Genomic DNA, 18,085 nt, shown 5'->3' with positions numbered 1-18,085 from the left:
CTGTTCAAATTTGCTGATGACACTAAGATGTGGGGGGATGTGGGCATGCTAGAAGGGACGAATAGGCTGCAAACAGACCTACAACAGATGGGAAAAGGCTCCACGAAAGGAAAGAAGCCATGAAGGATCCTAGACACTTAGAGGAACCTGACTTAAGCCCCAAGACTGCTCTGGAGGAGAGGTAACCGAGTGCTGGCAATGGGTGTAGGGTTTATTCCTCTGCTGAGACCCATTCCCTCTCCTGTCTCACATTTTAAGTAAAGAGTACGTGCATTTAGAAACCCTGTGGCAAAGCTTCTCAGTGCTTGCTTCATGTTACAGCCATCACATAGCCCTGAAAGAAATCAGGTATGAGCTTGAATCTTCACATGGGTTCTGGGGACCATTCTGACAGGGAAGCACCGACTGAAACAAAGCCTCTCTCCATTCTGCCCCAGCGAAGAAGTGTTATTACTGGCTGCAAGGGCTGGACACTGCCTGGATGCCCCAGCAAGGCCCAAGGTTCAGGTTTGTTTCAGACTCTCAGACTGAACATGCTAACTTCTCTCTTTCACACAATCCTCCTCTCTCCTGTCTCAGCACCAGGAGTCTCCTTTGTCAGACCTTTCCCGAGAGAGCAGGGCTTCTAAATGGACTGCATTTTTCTGAAGTCAATAAAAGGCCATTTACAAAAGGGCTGCTTCGCTGTCCTCAGCATAGCTGGCACCATGCCCCTGGCACACAAATGCCCTTCTCCCTCCAGGGATGCATCTAAAGCAAAAGTACCAGCAACATGCTGCTCTTAGGCAGGAGGGTGCAGCTGAGAGGCCCATAAGCTGTGGGCAACAAGGCACTCGAAGAGAGTTGAGGAATGCATCGTTCTTGCTCCCTGACCCACTCCTACTCAAATATCAATTCCCATTTATAAAGCATTCTGCTGGCACATTAACCCTCGCGCTTCTGCATCATGCGGACACTGGCCACGTTGATCCTGCCCACTCCCACCCTGTGAAGATGGACACAGATTCCTGACCTAGATGAGAGCGCAATGCTGCTGCAAGGTTAATTCCTGGCAGAGCCTTCTGGTGCCGGCTAATTCAGCGTGAGGCAGTGGACTTGGCGCCAAAGGGAAAACCTGCCTTCTCCGATGGCAGTGACAGAGATAAACTGCTCATCTATTTATCCTACTGATCTTGCAGACTTCGGAGGCCCAGAGAAATTAAGATTTGGTCTTGTGAAGATTGATGACGCTGTCAAGTCGCAAGGCAGGCTAGTGACTACAAGAAGGAAGAGGAATCCTTTTTCATTATGGGAAAGGAAAACAGATGCCCTTGTACTGGTAGAAGAATGGAACCGTAATCCTTCAAGTGGGAGGGCTCTCTCTCAGATACCACCAGCCAAAGGTCCCTTGGGAAGGGTTTACACTTCTCAGCGCCCAACATGCCTTTGGGGCACAGGTGGGCTGCTGTCATATTTATCCACTGCCTTGCCATGAAAGAGAGCTCCGGAGGTCCTGGGCTCACCCAAATTAACTGTTCTTTTTTCAGATAGCAAACCAGGCTGCTTCAAGCAGGGCGACGCACTGCTCTGCATTCCTTCCAGCCAGGTTTGTGCCCATGTGGTCCCAGCAGCAGGGGAACACTTCTATTGCTCTACCAGTCCAGGCCTTCCCTGACAAGGAGCAGATCCAGGAGCCGTTCACTTATTACCTTGCTCATGGTTGTGCCTGCTTTCCAAATGCAGAGAGATAACAAAGTCCCAGCCCCACAGAACTGGCAGGAAAGTTGGGCAGATAGAAGAGGAAGCAACAAAACAAGTGCCCCATTCTGTGAAATAGCTTTGCCAATTCACAGTTAAATTGGAGGGGGCGAGATGCCTGATGCTGCTAACTGTCTAGCATGCCACAGCCTGAACTGATGCTTAACTGAAGGGGTAGTGCTGGGGAGAGGAGAGCATTGTGTCTTTATCAGCAGAGGTCTAACAAATACACAATCAACTCCAATTAGTTTTCAATGAGTCCATGTAATTTATTTACCCAAACACCATCTGGCCAAGAGCACGGCACCCAGCAGGCAGGGAAAAGACATGCGCAAAAACACACACACGGAGTCAGCTCATGGCTGAGTGCCCACAAGTCGCAGCCACGCCAGCCAGCTTAGCTCACAGCCTGCCCCGTGCCAAGGCGCCTCACCTGCAAAACGATTGGGAGCTGTTCGGGAGGGTTGCGATTCTCCACGCCCATTGTCAGCCACACCTGGAACGCCGTCAGCTGCTCAGCAAAGAACGGGCTGTGCTGTTGGGGCAAGAATACTGCAGTGAGTTTACCCCCCGACCAAGCGAGACCATGGTTTTTGGCATCAGTTAACCACCAGAACCGCGTGCTGTTCCCAGCAGGATTCTTTTCCAAGCCTGCTCTCTCACACCTCAAGAGAGAACAGGAAATATGCCATCCTCCCCTGAGTTATATGCTTGAAAACCAGCTGGGGGAAGGGAAGAATATATCTTGTGCAAAACAGATTTTGGGGAAATGTTGTTAGCACATTTTCCATGGGCAGAATAGACAGAGCAGCAGTTAATTTATCTTCCTTGCAGAGTTGGTTTCACTTATGTAATACATGGTTCTGCCTTTGCCAAGTCCAAGGTGAAAATAATCCAGCAAGAATAAAAAGTGCCTGTGCCCATCTTTCTTCCTCCCTGGGCTGCTTTAAGCATCTCCTGGAAAAGGGCAGGTGATTCAGCAGTGCATTTTTGGGTTGCATGTAGGCTTCCCCTCTGTGTGTGTGCGAGCACTTGAGTGAGAGAGAGAATATGACAGGGGAGGTTTTCATCTACCTACCCATCATTGTGGTATCCCAGGGTTTCATCTACCCAATAAAAGAAATCTAGAATAGAAACTACTTCTAATGAATCCATCACTTCAGCTGATAAGATCCTAACAATGTAGGAAAATAAGCTTAAAACAGACTTGCACAGCAGAACCCAGAAGAAGTCGCATTGCTTGGAGAAAAAAGTATAATTGCTTTCAGTTATCACTCACCAGCCCTTACTCATGCATTTAGATAATACAGTGATAAGCACTATTGAAAAGCCTATATTTAAAGTACCTGAACCTACATTTCCCAGTTACATGAATCTCTAAAGTCAAGAGGTCCTGAATGCCTTGAACTCTGCCCAGAGTTTGAGAGATGAATGTGCCCAGGAGCAGCCGGAATGAAGAAATGTGGAGATAAATCCTATCCGGTGGATAATTTCTGCAGAGCAGAAATATCTAAATATGTGGGGGGAGTTTTTTTCTAAGTCAGAGATATTCATAAACCGGCTTAAAAATAAAGCAAAGTGTTTTTTGATTGAAATGCAGCAAGAGAGACTGCAGGGCTACTGGAACAACCGTTCCATGTTGCTTTGACAGGTATGCCGAACAACTACACTGCCCTTTTGGAAAGCGTGTCAGAACTGTGATGGCCTCCGGTAACCTTGACATAGAGCAATGGTTTAAAGGACAATGGGACAAGGGGCAGGTAAAGTACTGAAGTCCTCGGGCAGCAGAAGAGGTTGTGGCAGTGCTGCGAACAGGGGGACCTCTCCCAGTGCCCTGCACATCAGCAGTCGAACTAGCAGGTTTATTCACTGAGAGGTGCCGTTCTTGGGGCACATCAGAATGAGGTGAGCATAGCTGGCTTCAGATTGCGGAGCTCATCTATGAACAAACTACAAGCAACAGGAGGCAAATAAGACATTACATTTATGCTCATGGCTTCACCAGCAGGGTTCAGAGTTATGCATTTTAAGTGGCAAAGCAGCAAGTGTATTAACTAGCCCCAAACTCCTACTCACGTCGTCGTTCTACACCACCCCCTTCCTACGGGAGGACACATAGAGCAGGCTCTCCATCATACACAGTCAAACAACTCTTCAGGTGTATCCCGACAGGCCTATTGTGAGCTGACAGGGCAAGAGCGTGCGATGGCTACTAAAGAATACTTATTTCAAGTAACTGAAAAATCTCAGAAGTGACATTTACTCTCCAGAGTGCCAGAAAGAAAATCCTACAGAGGCTTAAAAAGCAAGGGCTTCCTGGCACCTTCCACAACCTGACTTCCTTTTGGCACAAAAAAAATCAATTATTTCTCTAGGAGTTAGTAATCGCCCTTTGGGTGCCAGGCAGATGCAAAGCGCTGGCACCAGAATGCATTGCCTTTAACCCAGACTTGACACTAAAGGTTTAATGACACTTTGCCAGCCAAGATGGCAGGGAATCCAGTTCTAAGTTGCCTTGGAAGAAATTCCTTTTGCCGTATGCCAATCACCTCCCTCCCTCCACCCCATGCTTCCCCCTCAAAGGCTGCTCCTAGTCTGCTCAAGGAGGAAAGCATGCTTTTCCAGCTCAGACCAGGAAAGAGCACAGTGAGTACTCAGAAGTCAGGTTCTTGTGGTTTATAACATGCTTTTGAAGTAAAACAGCCCTGAAGAAGAGAGTACCCAGGGCTGGACCGGAATCTAAACCCACAGTGGCCAAAAAGCAAATGGCAGCTCAGTAATCCTCTCGCTCTCCCTAAAACACCTTACTTCCGAGACGCTGACTACGGCCCCTGCCAGTCCAGTTTTGAAAGACTAATTGTAGCTCTTCTCCCCCCTGCCCTGCATTAAACAACCATTTCTTACAGGATTACTGCTGGCTGCCAGCCGCCAGCCTGGCCTGATATACAAGTCTTCCTGCCAGGTATAAACCAGAGGGTGGAGGGCAAAACACCAATTAGAAAACAAGGGATACAAGGATCTTTCACTGTCTTCCCAGTCCAACCACGAGTCAAAGCTGCAGAGAGTAGAGGTAGGCCCCTTCCACACCCACCCAAACTAAAAGATGAGCTTTGCCCTGTACAGGGGGCCTTCTTAAAGATAAATTATTTGGCACAGCAAGGCCCTTCTCCTCACTGAGGCACACAAACTTATACAGCCTCAGGCATGTGTAATTTTAAATGAAACTTGACCCAAACTGCATCCCAGAGGATGGCTCGCTTGAACTTCTGGTCATCCAGATTGGGTTGGAAGTGCCGAGTCTGCCGCTTTCTTGGATATTTCTCTCTTCTCACCCCAGGAACCAGAACGCTGCTTGCTACAATATGGCCCGACTGGCAGCTCGTACTCAGAAGAAACCCCAGACAGACACAGGGATACACATACATATACACACATACACATACATGTGCACGGACAGAGCTGAGCTGCAGATCTGACGCAGGCCAGGAAAGGGGTAATTGCATGCATTTCTCCTTTAAAATACAGACCACAGAGAGAATGGGGGGATGAAAGCCACTCTCAGGGTAGAGGTGTTTGCACTGTATTTGGTCATTCGGGTAGAACTGGGGGCCAAGCTCTCAACCCCCTGAGAAAACACAGCTCAACAACTCATGCAAAATGCAGATGCTTTATTCTAAACCTGGTTGTATTCTGCTTGCGTGCAGGAGGCTGGCACCGAATATACTCAAGGCCACACTCTTACCCCAGAGGCATGTAAATCTCAGACCCACCTTTTCTCTGTCACTAGACCCAGTCTTTTATGCAAGGCTGGACACACAAAACCTGACCCCCGGGGACAATCCTGACAAACATGCTGCCAAGTACAGTGGAAGGACCAAGACCTGGCAACCGTTCTAACATGCACCCATCCCACAAACATCCCCCTTAACCACCCACTCCCTGCCACATGCACACACACACCTTAAACCTCACAACTGGTTTGGCAAGAGGCAGAGATGGATACCAGTTTTATTCCATGCACTGGGCTGACCCTCACTCATCTGCAGCCACCTATCGTAGAGCTAGGCTATACAGATTTTGACACTGTGCTCTGGAATCTGGGAAAACGAGCTGTATAGAAAGTCAAGCATCCTGCCATAGGCAGGACATGGGAGAGTTGTTTTTTTCCTTGCTTGTCTCAGTTTTAATGGTCATTCAGTGTGTGTGGGAATAACTGGTTTAAAAGCGCACAGAAATGCCTATATTGTTATTGGAGTTACTCCCTCAGAACTGGCTCGATCACAGAAGGAGTCTAGCAAACTCAGATGCAGTACTCTGCCCCCATAAATTTATACCGGGCATTCAGCCAGTCACCATAATGTATCTGGATGAATTTGCAGCAACAAGATCAGATTCTGCTATAACTACCGAGACAGGGAGTTTGCTATGCAGTTATACGGCTTTTCCTACAAACTGACATTAGGATCCTAGCTCTGGAAAATGAGAGATGGACCGCTAGGCCTTCTCGCTCTGTCTGCAATATTTCAACTCGCAGTGAGGCCTTTTTCTGTTTTCTGAGCTCCAGCAGTCTCCTCTTCTCTGCTCTTCTTGAACCCAGCCTTGTCCCTCTTAGGCCTATTCAAAAGGATGCCAGTAAGATCGTCCTTCTATATGCAACACAGGAGATACCGCTGTTCCCACTCTGAGTTTCCAACCAAGGGAGACTGATGCCAAAATAACATGCTGGGAGACCCAAAGTAGATGCAGGGTACTGGCGAGTTTCTTGGATGCTGCTTTTAAATACAGGTGACATCAATTTATCACTAATCAAAAATAAATGTTTCAGTCAACCACCTACAAATTATGAACCTAGGAGTACATAGGGAAAATAAGCAGAACTATTTTGCATATTGGATCAGACACAGTAAAGGAAGGGGAAAGGTAACTAAAAATAAGAGCACGAAAAACCTACATCTTTTTCCAAAAGAGGAGGAAAGGGAGGCTCCAATAACAAAACAAACTGGGGTTAAGATCAACCAAATATGGTCATCTTTGCAGGGAGAGCCCGTTTTTCCCTCCTCTCAGAGTATATTATTTTCTTGAATTTGAAAACTGCTGTATTTACAGCCAAGCCAGAAGCCGAAGTCATTCTATATAGCAAGCCCGTATTTAGTTTCCTCAAGTGACTTTAATGGAGTTCAACCTAGACTCTGTCAGAACATTATGACCAAACAGGCTACTGAATCTTTCCAATAGCTATTATTTAAAGCTTTCCATCCAAAAGATGTCAAAGAAATAGCAAGCAAAATCTATCCCATCTAAAGAAATTCAGGACAAATAGTACATTAAAAATTCTACCACTCTACAGCTCAAGATAAGCCAAGAGCTGCAACAAATAAAAGGACTCGTGCTAACATGACCACTGTGAGTAAGCTACCAGTGTTAAGGAAATGCACTGAAAACCCCCAAATGTATGAATACAAATCTACTTCATCTTTATTTGAAGACAACTCACTGAGTTTTCAGACATTTTTGAAAGCAGGTGTAGGACCTACAAGGTTTCTGCTGGCAACAATTTCTTCACTGACTTTTAAAACCTTGCTGAGTGGCATTTGACAGAAGCCCTTTCCTCTGTTTAATGAGGACATCTTGGTTAGATCAAGTTTTACAGCATATCCGGCTATAACACACCACACACCTGCAGCACGTGCCTGTACAAGCACAGATGTCCACATCTGCATATACCGTCGTGTTCATAAACCTCATGTGTCAGTGAAAGACTGAAAGAACTCAAGGTGAAAGGAGAGTCACCGGGCCAGAGCCTGAGTCACATGCGTAAATCGGACACAGTGTATTTCAGTGTCTTCAATCACTTACCCTGAATGCAGTTCCTTCCTCTATAATCGTTGGTAACTGGGAAAGGCAAATATCAACTGCGAGATCCCAAGCTTGCCTGAAGAAAGAAGCGAGAGAGAGGGGGTTCATTAGGAGATTACAGCACCCAACACAAGATGCCTGAACTGCTGCTTATGCAAAGGGATGGACCAATCTGTGTTGCCAGCCTGGCTCAATCAATACCTCATAGCTCTTTAGTTCTGTTTAGTTCAGTAGGTTTGAAAGCAGTCCTGGCCCTGGGACCATCATGCACAATACAAAATCTCGCTGTTCGTACTTCCTCTGGATGCAGACCAAATCCCCTCAGCTAGCTGGAAGGCAGGCAAATGCTATGTGATGCGGAGTCTTTTGGTACACATGTGACATGGCATAATGGGTGAATTTTACGTTTTAGAATAATAACTCAATTGCAGATTAGCTGCAGGGTGGTAGCAAAAGGATCCTGAATTTCAACTCCCCTACTGTATCAGACCTGCAGTTGGCAGCATATTTCTAGCCCAATTTGCAAGGTAAGAACATGGAAATCCCACTGGTGTTCGCACAGTCCTAGAACCTTGTTCCTCTGTATTACACGATACAACTGGCCCCTGGTACTTGCACAGTACAGCAGACACAAACTCTTCATAAAGTATTGATATTAACAATCTACTTAACTAGCAAATGAGTCTGAGCTGGTTCTCATTTCAGCTATAATGGCCACCTTCTAAAGTGCACTTCACTGTTCTCATTAGCAGATTCCCATTACTGTCATTAATATCCAGCACTGGGGCATGCCTCAGTCTTTTTTAGACTTTCTGCCTATCAGTCTAAAGCAGCCATCTCGGAGGTACGGAGTACGTGCTTCTGAAGGTTAGCTTGCTCTAAGTTAGTCGGACTAATGTCTTACACCAAGAGTTAGTCTTGTTAATTGGGTCCCCAACTGGTGGATAGGTCTCTGGTGAGGCTTCGTTTCAGCAATCTAGACTGTAATTGTAGGTATTCTGTCGCAAGCTGTACCCTTCAAGTGTGGCCTGACCTACCTTCATCCTACTCCAAACTGAGGTTTTACATGGCTAACATGGTCATACAGATTTGGTCTCTGCTAATCAGGTGACCCAATGCTGGGTCACCATAATAACACCATGCTCACCATAGCCAGTGAGCCAAGAGAAAATGCAAGAAAACAGTTAAAGATGTCTGCTTATTCTTGAGTTTTCTGCTGTGACATGATTGTAGAAATCTGTCATTATTTATAATCTGAATTACTGCTGCACTCGTATGTCAGGCCCTGTACAAGCACAGAGCTTACGATCTAAGACAGAAGACAACACATGCATGCATGCAGACAGACAGGGAAGTAGAAGAAGATGAGATGGTGTCAGTCAGTACGACAGACTGGTCTCAGCACACCAGCCTCCTAAGGCTTGGCTTGAAGGCATCATCATGAAGAAGAGTTTTAAGAAGTATTTTGAAGGACTGATCTTTTTGCAGATATTTACAGGATGTTCCTCCTAGGTGCAAGGGGCAGCACAGGAGGCAAAAACATTATTGATGAAAAATTAAGGGACTAGGTGATGGTGGCTGATACAATGGGCAGATCAATGCCAAGGTCAAGTGGCAGCAAGGGAAGTTGAAACTGGATATTAGGAAAAGCTCTCTCACCAGGAGGGCAGTAAAGCACTGGAACAAACTCCCTAGAGAGGTGGTGGCATCTCCATCCTTGGAGGTGTTTAAGCCCCAGCTAGACAAAGCCTTGGCTGGGCTGATGGAGCTGGGGCTGGTCCTGCTTTAAGCAGGAGGGCTGGACTGGATGTGACCTCCTGAGGTCCCTTCCAACTCTAATTTTCTATGACTATGATTCTATGAAAGCAAATAAGATATGGGAAGCAGAGTGGCTATAAGGCTGTGGAGGGCCATGAGACAGAAGACACCCTACTTAGGTTTGATGGGATGAGAAAGGGGAACTAGCCAAGGAGTATGAAGAGAGGCCTGGCAAGGTAAGGTGATGGGCTAAGGCAGGGGTAGACAACATGTGGCACATGTGCCATAAGTAGCAAGGGCAGCTTCTGTGTGTGCAAAGTGGCAGATCAGGGAGGGAACAGGGAGCACAGTGACAGACAGGGTGGGGAGCAGAAAGCAGAGCAGCAGATCAGGCAGGGAAAGGGGATCAGAGTGGCACCCAAGGAGGGTGCAGGGCTGATCTGTGGTACAACTGCCCAAAAAGTTGGCCCCCATTGGGCTAGGGGAATGATTTTTGCAGCAGCTTTCTGAATGGATGCGAGTGGGGCCACCCTGCATTCTTCATATCCAGAGAGAAGAATGCTGCAGAAACTGAGATGCAAGATGATGAGCTCAATCAGGAGTGTCAGCTGCGTGGATGGATGGGAAAAGCTATATCCTATGAGAAAGAATCTGCAGGATTTAGATACTGCCTGGTTGCAAGGACATAAAGGGAAGCCCCGGTTTGAGGCCTGAAAAATAAGCAGAATTGGTGGTACCGCACACAGGGATAAAGCAGCAGGTGAGGCAGGGGCTTCGGTGGCATGGAGAGGGAGGAGACATAAAAGACCCTGTTATAGCTGTGTTTACCTTGAGCTGAGATTTAGTCCATTGTAAGTTGATACCAGAGATAAGCTAGGATGTTAATTTGGATGGAAGCAGGCAGACCTGGAATAGAGTAGGCCTGAGATGACCCAGAGATAAGATACTGAGGGAAACCAAGAAGCGATGGAGTCTGGTCCATGGGATGTTAGCTTTGGTGGGGAGGGAACGAGAAGCAAGAAAGGAAATGAAGGAACCAGGAGAGGAAAAAAGGTGTTCAAGCAAAGTGAAACAAGAGCAGAGCTGATGCCATTAAAAGCAGCTGGAGGTTCGAGGAAGATGAGGATGAAATACAACTTCCATGCTTTACCAGTGGGGCTAATGATCAAACAACTACTCAAACGACATCCCGCAGTCTCCTGGAGGCCTGGCAGCAGCAAAGTGAATGCCCCTGAAAATGAAGTGAGTAGATCTAGCACAGTAAGGTCAGCCCTGGCCAACGCAACACTTTGCCCGGCCAGTACCGCTGCTTGCTGGTCCTCCCCCACACACTGGTTCAGCAGCTCACAGAGCTGATTTGCCGCACGGGCTGTTCTTCTTGGGCAACGTCTTCAGAAGTGTCTCACTCTGGAGCTGAACTCCATTTTAATGGACTTGTGCCCCCAAAGTGCCATTAGAAAATAGGACTTTTCTGCTGGAATTTGGGCAGACAACCTCACCATCTAACTGCCAACCTCTCTAGCCCTGCCCCCATATACATTCATTTCAGGTCTTTCTTAATTAGCAGCTAACTTGCGCATCCTGCACCACCGAACTCCCGGAGGGTTTCTAATACAGGAACGAATTTACTCTGCACACGCATTCACTCCTCCATGGTTCATGGCCGCACTGTTTTAAAATCAATAAGCTACGCCATTCTTCTCCACAGAGGAACACTTGCAGGCACAGGCCTATCAATGATCAAGATGCTGGATTTTAGTTACCCGTTTCCTTTACTATCAAGCAGAAAGGCTACTGGAAGAGCAGGTTCCATTCCATTAGCCACATACAGTGACTGAGCAAAATATCCAAACTTCAGGTGAAGAAATTAGAAGAGACTTTTATTTCCCTGATCCAAAACAGGCAGTTTGTTTCATTTGCCCCTGGCCTGCCTCTCTGCTCCACTGGCAGTCACCTCCCACTTGACTATAGGCTGCCAATATAATTAAGAAGTAATCAGGAGATAATCAAACCTAGTTCAAAGCATAGGCGATAAATGGTTCCCGCATGCTCAATAAATGCCTGGGCTGCAGGCACAACGGTTATACAGAGCTGTTGAGGGAGATATTTATTCCTGGTTGAGGCAGAAGCAGAATCAATTATTGCAATTATAATATATAAAGATACTTTGACTTCGAGAAAAAGGATGAATATTTCTAACTGTGAGGGGCTGGAAGGGTGTGGGGAGGCCTCCTAAAAGAGGCTCTCGGTTACTAGCAGATGCCAATGCGCAGAGGTGAGTACTGTTAAACTGTTTTATTATGTAGGGGCAGAATGGGAAGCGACTCAAGTCTTATTTTTGGTGCTTGCAAAGGATACTGTGTAGGTCATTATACTGTAGAGGCACAGCCCTAAGATGCTGAGCTCCTCAAAGTCATTTCAGGTAAGGAGCATTAATACCTCAATAAAAACATCCAGAGCAACCTGCAAGGTCAGGTCTTGGGGGTTTAAAAAAATGTTATCAGGAAGAACTAAAGGGCGCTCAAAAAGAGATTTCAGCAGATTAAAGCCAAATCTCTTTTTAGTCTTCTAAAAACAGATCATTAAAAATCAATGCAGCCACATCAGCCAATATTATCCAATCTTTCTGAAAAATGTAATCACCAATATCAAATTTTAATATGACTGCCCATAGCAGTCTGGAGAGCTAACGATTAACATGAATTGTTTCATAGGCTCCGCTCAATTCAACTACTTACAATGTCCCAAACCCCCCAAATAATGTCCGCTTTATCTTTAAAAAGCCAGAAGCAAGGCTGTTTAGACTGAAGCCAATGCCATAATACTCCAAACTGCCAGAAAAACACCTGGAAGTTATTTGTATCTTTCTTTAGAAAACAAAATGCCAAATATTAACCTACTGGATTGGTAAAATATATAATGGTACTAAAAAAGCATTGGGGAGGTCCAGGGATAGTCATGAATCTTTATGGGCTGGCAAGGGATCGTATTCGTGGCTCATCACCTAAACAAGAATTACCTCCTGAAGAAACCAATGCAAAGAAGAGGTAATTCAATGCAAATCCCCAGTGCCATGATAAGCAGGTAGCAATCTGAAGTTTCAACTGCCACCCTTGGGAAAAAGTGTATAGACATATATGGGCAAGCTGTAGGAAATAGCAGTGCAAACCTCGGAGGTGATAACTCGCTCTTGAACAAAACCCGACAGGGATGAGATGGATGGTGCCGTGAGCCAGGCTTGGAGAGAGGACCCGGAGTACTTCAAGACCTGCCAGGTCTCCAGGTGGAAGACAGGCAGGCGAGAGGGGGTTTACTGCCCCTCTCTCTGCAACGCTTTTGTTCTGGACAAGCAATACTCCAACTTCCAAGGGAAGTGGTGCTGGCCCCTACCCTGGGGGTCTTTAAGAAGAGGCTGGATGCCCACCTAGCTGGACTCGTTTGAGTCCCATTTCTCTTTTTGGGGTTTTTGTTGTTCTCCCGCCCTGGCGGGGGGTCGGGCTAGAAGATCTACTAGGTCCCTTCCGACCCTTAATCTATGAATCTATGAATCTATGAATACTCGGACGATGAGAGCTGCTGGGCCGGCCTGCTCTGCCGACTTGCAGAACTCGCAGCCTAGGAGTGAAATCCCGAGTAGACTGCAGGATCTTCCCCCCTCCTCCCTGCCCCAAGGAAGGGCCAGCTACCGACAGAGACCTCAATGGGGTGCCCCCAAGGATGCAGGTATCTCAGGAACAGGGACAGGAACACGAGGTTTTTCCAAGGACAGACCCAATAGGCTGGGAAATGGATTACTTAGAAGTAACTCACCTGTGCTAACCTTGCTGGAAACCCAAGTCTTAGTGTTCACGCACTCGGCGTGGGTAGTACTTGCACATCTCTCTCAAGAAAACAAACATGCTTGGGATGGGAGGGCGAAACTGAGAAGTCGCCTTCACACACTTGACCCATTTGCAGTTGTTGCTCAACCTGGCTGCTATTTCTGTGGACCCAGATGGCACATTTCCAACCACCTCTAGGAGGATACATGGAGATCCTCACAGTTTCAGACATTAAGGACGTGCCCAGTCCTGTTGCTCGCCCAGCAGTTTGGGAAAAAAGGTGCATTTTAACACCTCTCCTGAGCCTAAAGACGGACTCAGCCGAAAGCTGTGCAAGACAGGAAGGTGCTTGTGCTTTTATGGCACGAGCAGTGGAATGAAGCATGTCCCGGGAGGCCACGCAGAAGGAAAGCAATCCTCCCCCTGCACTGATCCATCAAAACAACAAGATGCCCACAATGGCAATTGGAAAACACAATCCATTCTTCTGAAGGAATACAAGTCTTTAAGGACCTACACCAAAACTGGAAGGGAAAAAGCATGACTTGCCCATGACCCGACATTAAAAATTAAATGAGGGAAGGACCGCCTTGAATTCTGTCATTAACTCTCTCCCCCTGGAGGGCAGTGCTCATGGAGTCTTGCTTTATATTTTAGCTCCAGTTTTGTCTGACCTTTCAAAGAAACATGTTCCCCCAACATGTTTGGTACTCCATCTCTCCCCCCTCTTCACCCCAACTCCAATTTCATTACACTGGGAACATAATCAACTTTTAAAAAATGTCTCCTGATCACTACTAACTGCCTTCAGCTTGTGTCCCCCAGGTGCTGCCAAGTTCTGGCTGTTAAACACGAGCAGGAGGCAGAGAGCTTCCAGTTTTGCTTAAAGACCATTTTATTATGCGACGGTACCAAGTGCTCCATGTTGGAAGCCTACAGTAATACTTGAACAACACAAATGAAATACAATTACAGAGACTCACTTCAGTACTTCTTCACCCACATGTGCTGTACTAGTTGGCAGATCATGAAGGCAGACCTTATTATATTTAACTTTAATTTTCTGGGCTCAGTCAGACTGTCTAATGCTTTCTAATCCTCGCATCTCATTTTTTGGGAAAGAATTACTGACGTCTCTCTCAGCCTCGTGTACTCTTCCTGTGGAAACAGCTGGTATTAAGACTGCGTCCTACCGCAAAGCAAGCATCCTCTGTTTGGACACTGGAGTTGATTTGCTAGGGGATTGCTAAAAGACCTGGAGCCGCAGCCATCTGGACTCTGGAGGCATTGAGACCAGCGTCTTCGATTGCACGTTATGTGTCTGACACCATGTTAAAACCCTCCAATCTGTATCAACTCTGTCAAACAAGTTATTGCCAGGTTTGTTTTTCGGCAGCTATTGCTCAGTTATGTGTCCTAGTAGACTGAATTGGAAAATTTCAGCCTGCTCTACAGGAATCCTGCAAACACGGCAAGCCTGCTTCAGGGGAGACAAGGAGGAAGCAGCTCAGACAGATGCACTTTTAAAAACAGGTGTGAACATTAGGGGTGCAAACATTTTGGTAAGACCGCACAACCCTCCCCTTCTCTGTCAACAGCTCTCAAGCTTGTTTAGTAACCAGACCCTGCTGATCCTACCCTGGGCTTCTTGTTAAACTGGATGGGAGGGAGGCTGCGTGATGGGAAATGGCAGCATGAAGGTGGCATGGTGAAAAACTTCACACACGGCTTTCATTTAAACAAGAATTAAATGAACCCTTCAAAAGGCAGTAAGTGACCAAATGCCCCCTAAATCAAGCATTTTGCTCTGCAGAGATGCTAGGATTTTTCTGGGTTAGCTAAATGGAGAGTCCTTTCTAAATTAACCAGTGAGAAAACCTCATGGCAGACTTCTGGGATTTTCTGCAGCATTCCCCAATAATGTTCAAAGGTTCAAGATGTTTCCTCCCCTGTAATTGGGATGTTATAGTGGAGTTTCCTTCTCAGCTAGGATTCTGTGCTTGGTATATTTACTGGAGCAATATTTCTCTTTATTATGAATAAATCATAGCTCTGTCACAGCAAAATTAGCATGTCTGACTTTTAATATAGGCCCTAGCAACACTAGGAAATGCGTCTAAATACACTGTTGCCTTTCCAAGGCTGGTGATCACAGCTCACTACTGCCCACAGTCCATTGCCATCAAGACTGTAGTACAGACAAGACAGCAGGTCTCTCCTGTCCTGCGTATCAAAGATGACATGCTTGTAGACACTGAAATGGAGAGATGCTCAGTGTATGTTTTTACAACTTGTATGACGGCAGCCCCCAGAGGAACCCAGACCCTTTGCTCTAGGTGCTGCCCATCTTCATTCAAAACTGACATGACAAACGGTGGGAGGAAGGAAGAGCAGCACAGGGAGGTGGGCTGATGAGCATACGGTCACACAAGAGGTCAGTGGCTGGTAGAGATGGGAGCGGAATAGGGTGACCATCAGAGAGGACATCCCAGTTTTCTGCTACTCTGCCCTGCACTGATATGAAACCCAACGCCTTTATGTCCTCTATTTTTCTTCAAGAGAAGAAATATAATATAATAAGTTCTGCCTTGATACAAAACCTGATGCCTTTTCTCTTCAAGAGAAAAATAGAGGACGTAAGAGAGTTTCGTATCAATAGAGGACAACCCAACTGTCCTCTATGACGACCACCCAGAAGCTGGGTGTTCTGACAACCCTATTCAGTCCCCTGTCAGTAAAGCCTAATGCTGGCTGACTTGCAAATGAAAACTGGCCACAGATCAAAATTTGCTCTTTTGCTTGATCTTCTGGGTGGAAGAGGTGATTTTAAGAACAGAAAATCAGGATCTACCGAACAGGTCAGTGAGAAGGTTGACTTCATTAGTCACGGCTCTCAAATTCACAGGTGACTAAGACAGAAGAGATGGACACTCCTATATATAGTCACCTCCAGTGCCACTGCTGGACCAGAGATAACTCCCGCAGTGGGTTAAACTATGCAGAACCCTTGTGTGATATAAAGCATGAGCAGAGTCTAGGGTGCCTTGGGGTGCCTTCCAAGGGTGCTGTGGGGTGCCATGCAATATTAGCATGGTTAGATGTGCAAAGACAGAGGTTTCAAATAGGAATCCATAGTGTTAAAAACATTTTGACCGGCTGTGGTCTTCCTAGGGAAAGTCATGAGGCAGAAACACAAAGACAAACATCAGAAGATACAGGACAAAATGGTCTGCATTTAACTTCTCGAAAGGGACTGCCATAATTATTCATGAGATAAAGTGATGCTCAAGTCAAGTGGAAAAAACATTTCACAGCATATGCGCATCCCTCTGGTGCACTCACAGCTGAACAGCGCACTGCCACAGTCTTCTGTCAACTGCTTTATGGATTTCTATCAGCCAGGAAACAGCAACAGAACTAACAAGGCTCCGGCACCCAGCTCCATAAAGCAAGCTGGAGGGGGAGTGAACACACACACGCTCACACATGCACACGCACACTTGAGCAGTGAACTCCAGTTTTTGGAGCCTGTTCACCTGAAAGCCAGGCATCTGAGAGCATTCTGAGAAGCTTGAGATGCTCTTGCTTCCTCTAGCCTGACTGTACGGCTGTTCCCAGTTACAGAGGAGAGCTGCACGCTGTGCTGCAGGGCTGCTTTGCTGCACAGTTGACCAGCATTTCCCAGAAGGGCGCAGGCAGGGGGAGGAGAGCACAGCACGTACGAAGCTGGGAATCCACTCAGTGTTTATCACTATGATCTGTAAATCACTCGCCTTTCTTTCCCTTCTGTGAGGAACACGGTCCAAGAGAACATCCTCATCAGCTAAGAAGAGACTATGTGCTGCAAGGGAAGAGCGTGGAGAAAAGGAAGAGTTCAGTGGCTGTGTATTAATCATGCAGTTTAAAGTAAGAGCCTATTTGACAGTTTGCTTGTGTATCTGGTGAATCCCTGTGCACTACAAATAAACAGAAGGAAACTTTAACTTGATTGGGTTTTACATTTTATTGCTATTTCATACTTCTCTGGTGTCAGTGAGATGAGACTGCTCAATGACGTTTCATCATTTCTGAAATGCAAAGTAAATTACAATGCACTCTTACAGAGTTGTCAGCATTAGATCAGGATATATTTCAGCAAGCAGAACTGAGTACAGCAAAAGTATTTAATAGGCCTCCAGTCCCTTGCTAACCCAATGAATCCCCCAGATCATCACTTCAAATCCTTACTTATAACTCCATGGCACAGTACCCAAGATACCAAGACAAGCCTTTAATGCCCTACAGGTAAAAGCAGGGGAGACAGGGGTACTGCCAATGCCCAGCCACAGCAGTGATAGGGACACAGTTGGCTAGTATGTATTCAGGAGGGTCTAGGAAGAGGACTGTGCTCCATGCCACAGAGGAAAACAAAAACCCACATGTCATCCATGCCAATCTGACCAAGGAGGCAAATTCAAGCCCCCAGGTCTGGCGATCGGCATGACCCTGAGCAGAAAAGCAATCTTCTCTACCCAGGATCATCTAGGTTTCCAAGTACCAGCTGAGCATCAGTGCATCCCAGTCAGCACCCTTCCCAACTTGTGTCTGTGGCAGGGAAGGAGTGGACCCAAACCCCACAACCGCTGTGAGAAGAAGGATGCAGAATCCTGGGTCCTGGGCAAGCTGTTCGAGAAAATTATTCTGGCACGCATCCAGGAGGGGCCAGCAGGGAACTGCATGCTCAGGGGCAACCAGCACGGGTTCATCAGCGGCAGGTCCTGTCAGACCAACCTGGTGGCCTTTTACGACCAGGTCACTAAATCATTGGATGCAGGGGTGGCAGTGGATATAGTTTTCCTAGACTTCAGGAAGGCTTTTGATACTGTCTCTCACCCCATTCTCATTAGGAAGCTGGGGGACTGTGGCGTAGACAC

General features: G+C 46.6%; 1 protein-coding gene across 1 annotated transcript in view; it reads right to left on the bottom strand.

Moving 5' to 3' along the window:
- Positions 1-18,085, bottom strand: part of RPTOR (regulatory associated protein of MTOR complex 1) — a 245,836-nt gene that overhangs the window by 95,916 nt on the left and 131,835 nt on the right. Inside the window, exons 9-10 of the mRNA XM_019515638.1 lie at positions 7,594-7,669; positions 2,171-2,272 (exon numbers count right to left, since the gene is read on the bottom strand). Of these exons, the coding sequence (XP_019371183.1) occupies positions 2,171-2,272; positions 7,594-7,669 (178 nt within the window). The remainder of the gene's footprint in view (positions 1-2,170; positions 2,273-7,593; positions 7,670-18,085) is intronic.

This window comes from Gavialis gangeticus, unplaced genomic scaffold (assembly GCF_001723915.1).
Source record: "Gavialis gangeticus isolate Ggan-Ray unplaced genomic scaffold, GavGan_comp1, whole genome shotgun sequence".
Taxonomy (NCBI): domain Eukaryota; kingdom Metazoa; phylum Chordata; order Crocodylia; family Gavialidae; genus Gavialis; species Gavialis gangeticus.
The sequence above is the reverse complement of the archived record's forward strand: the minus strand, read 5'-3'. Positions and strand labels throughout refer to the sequence as shown.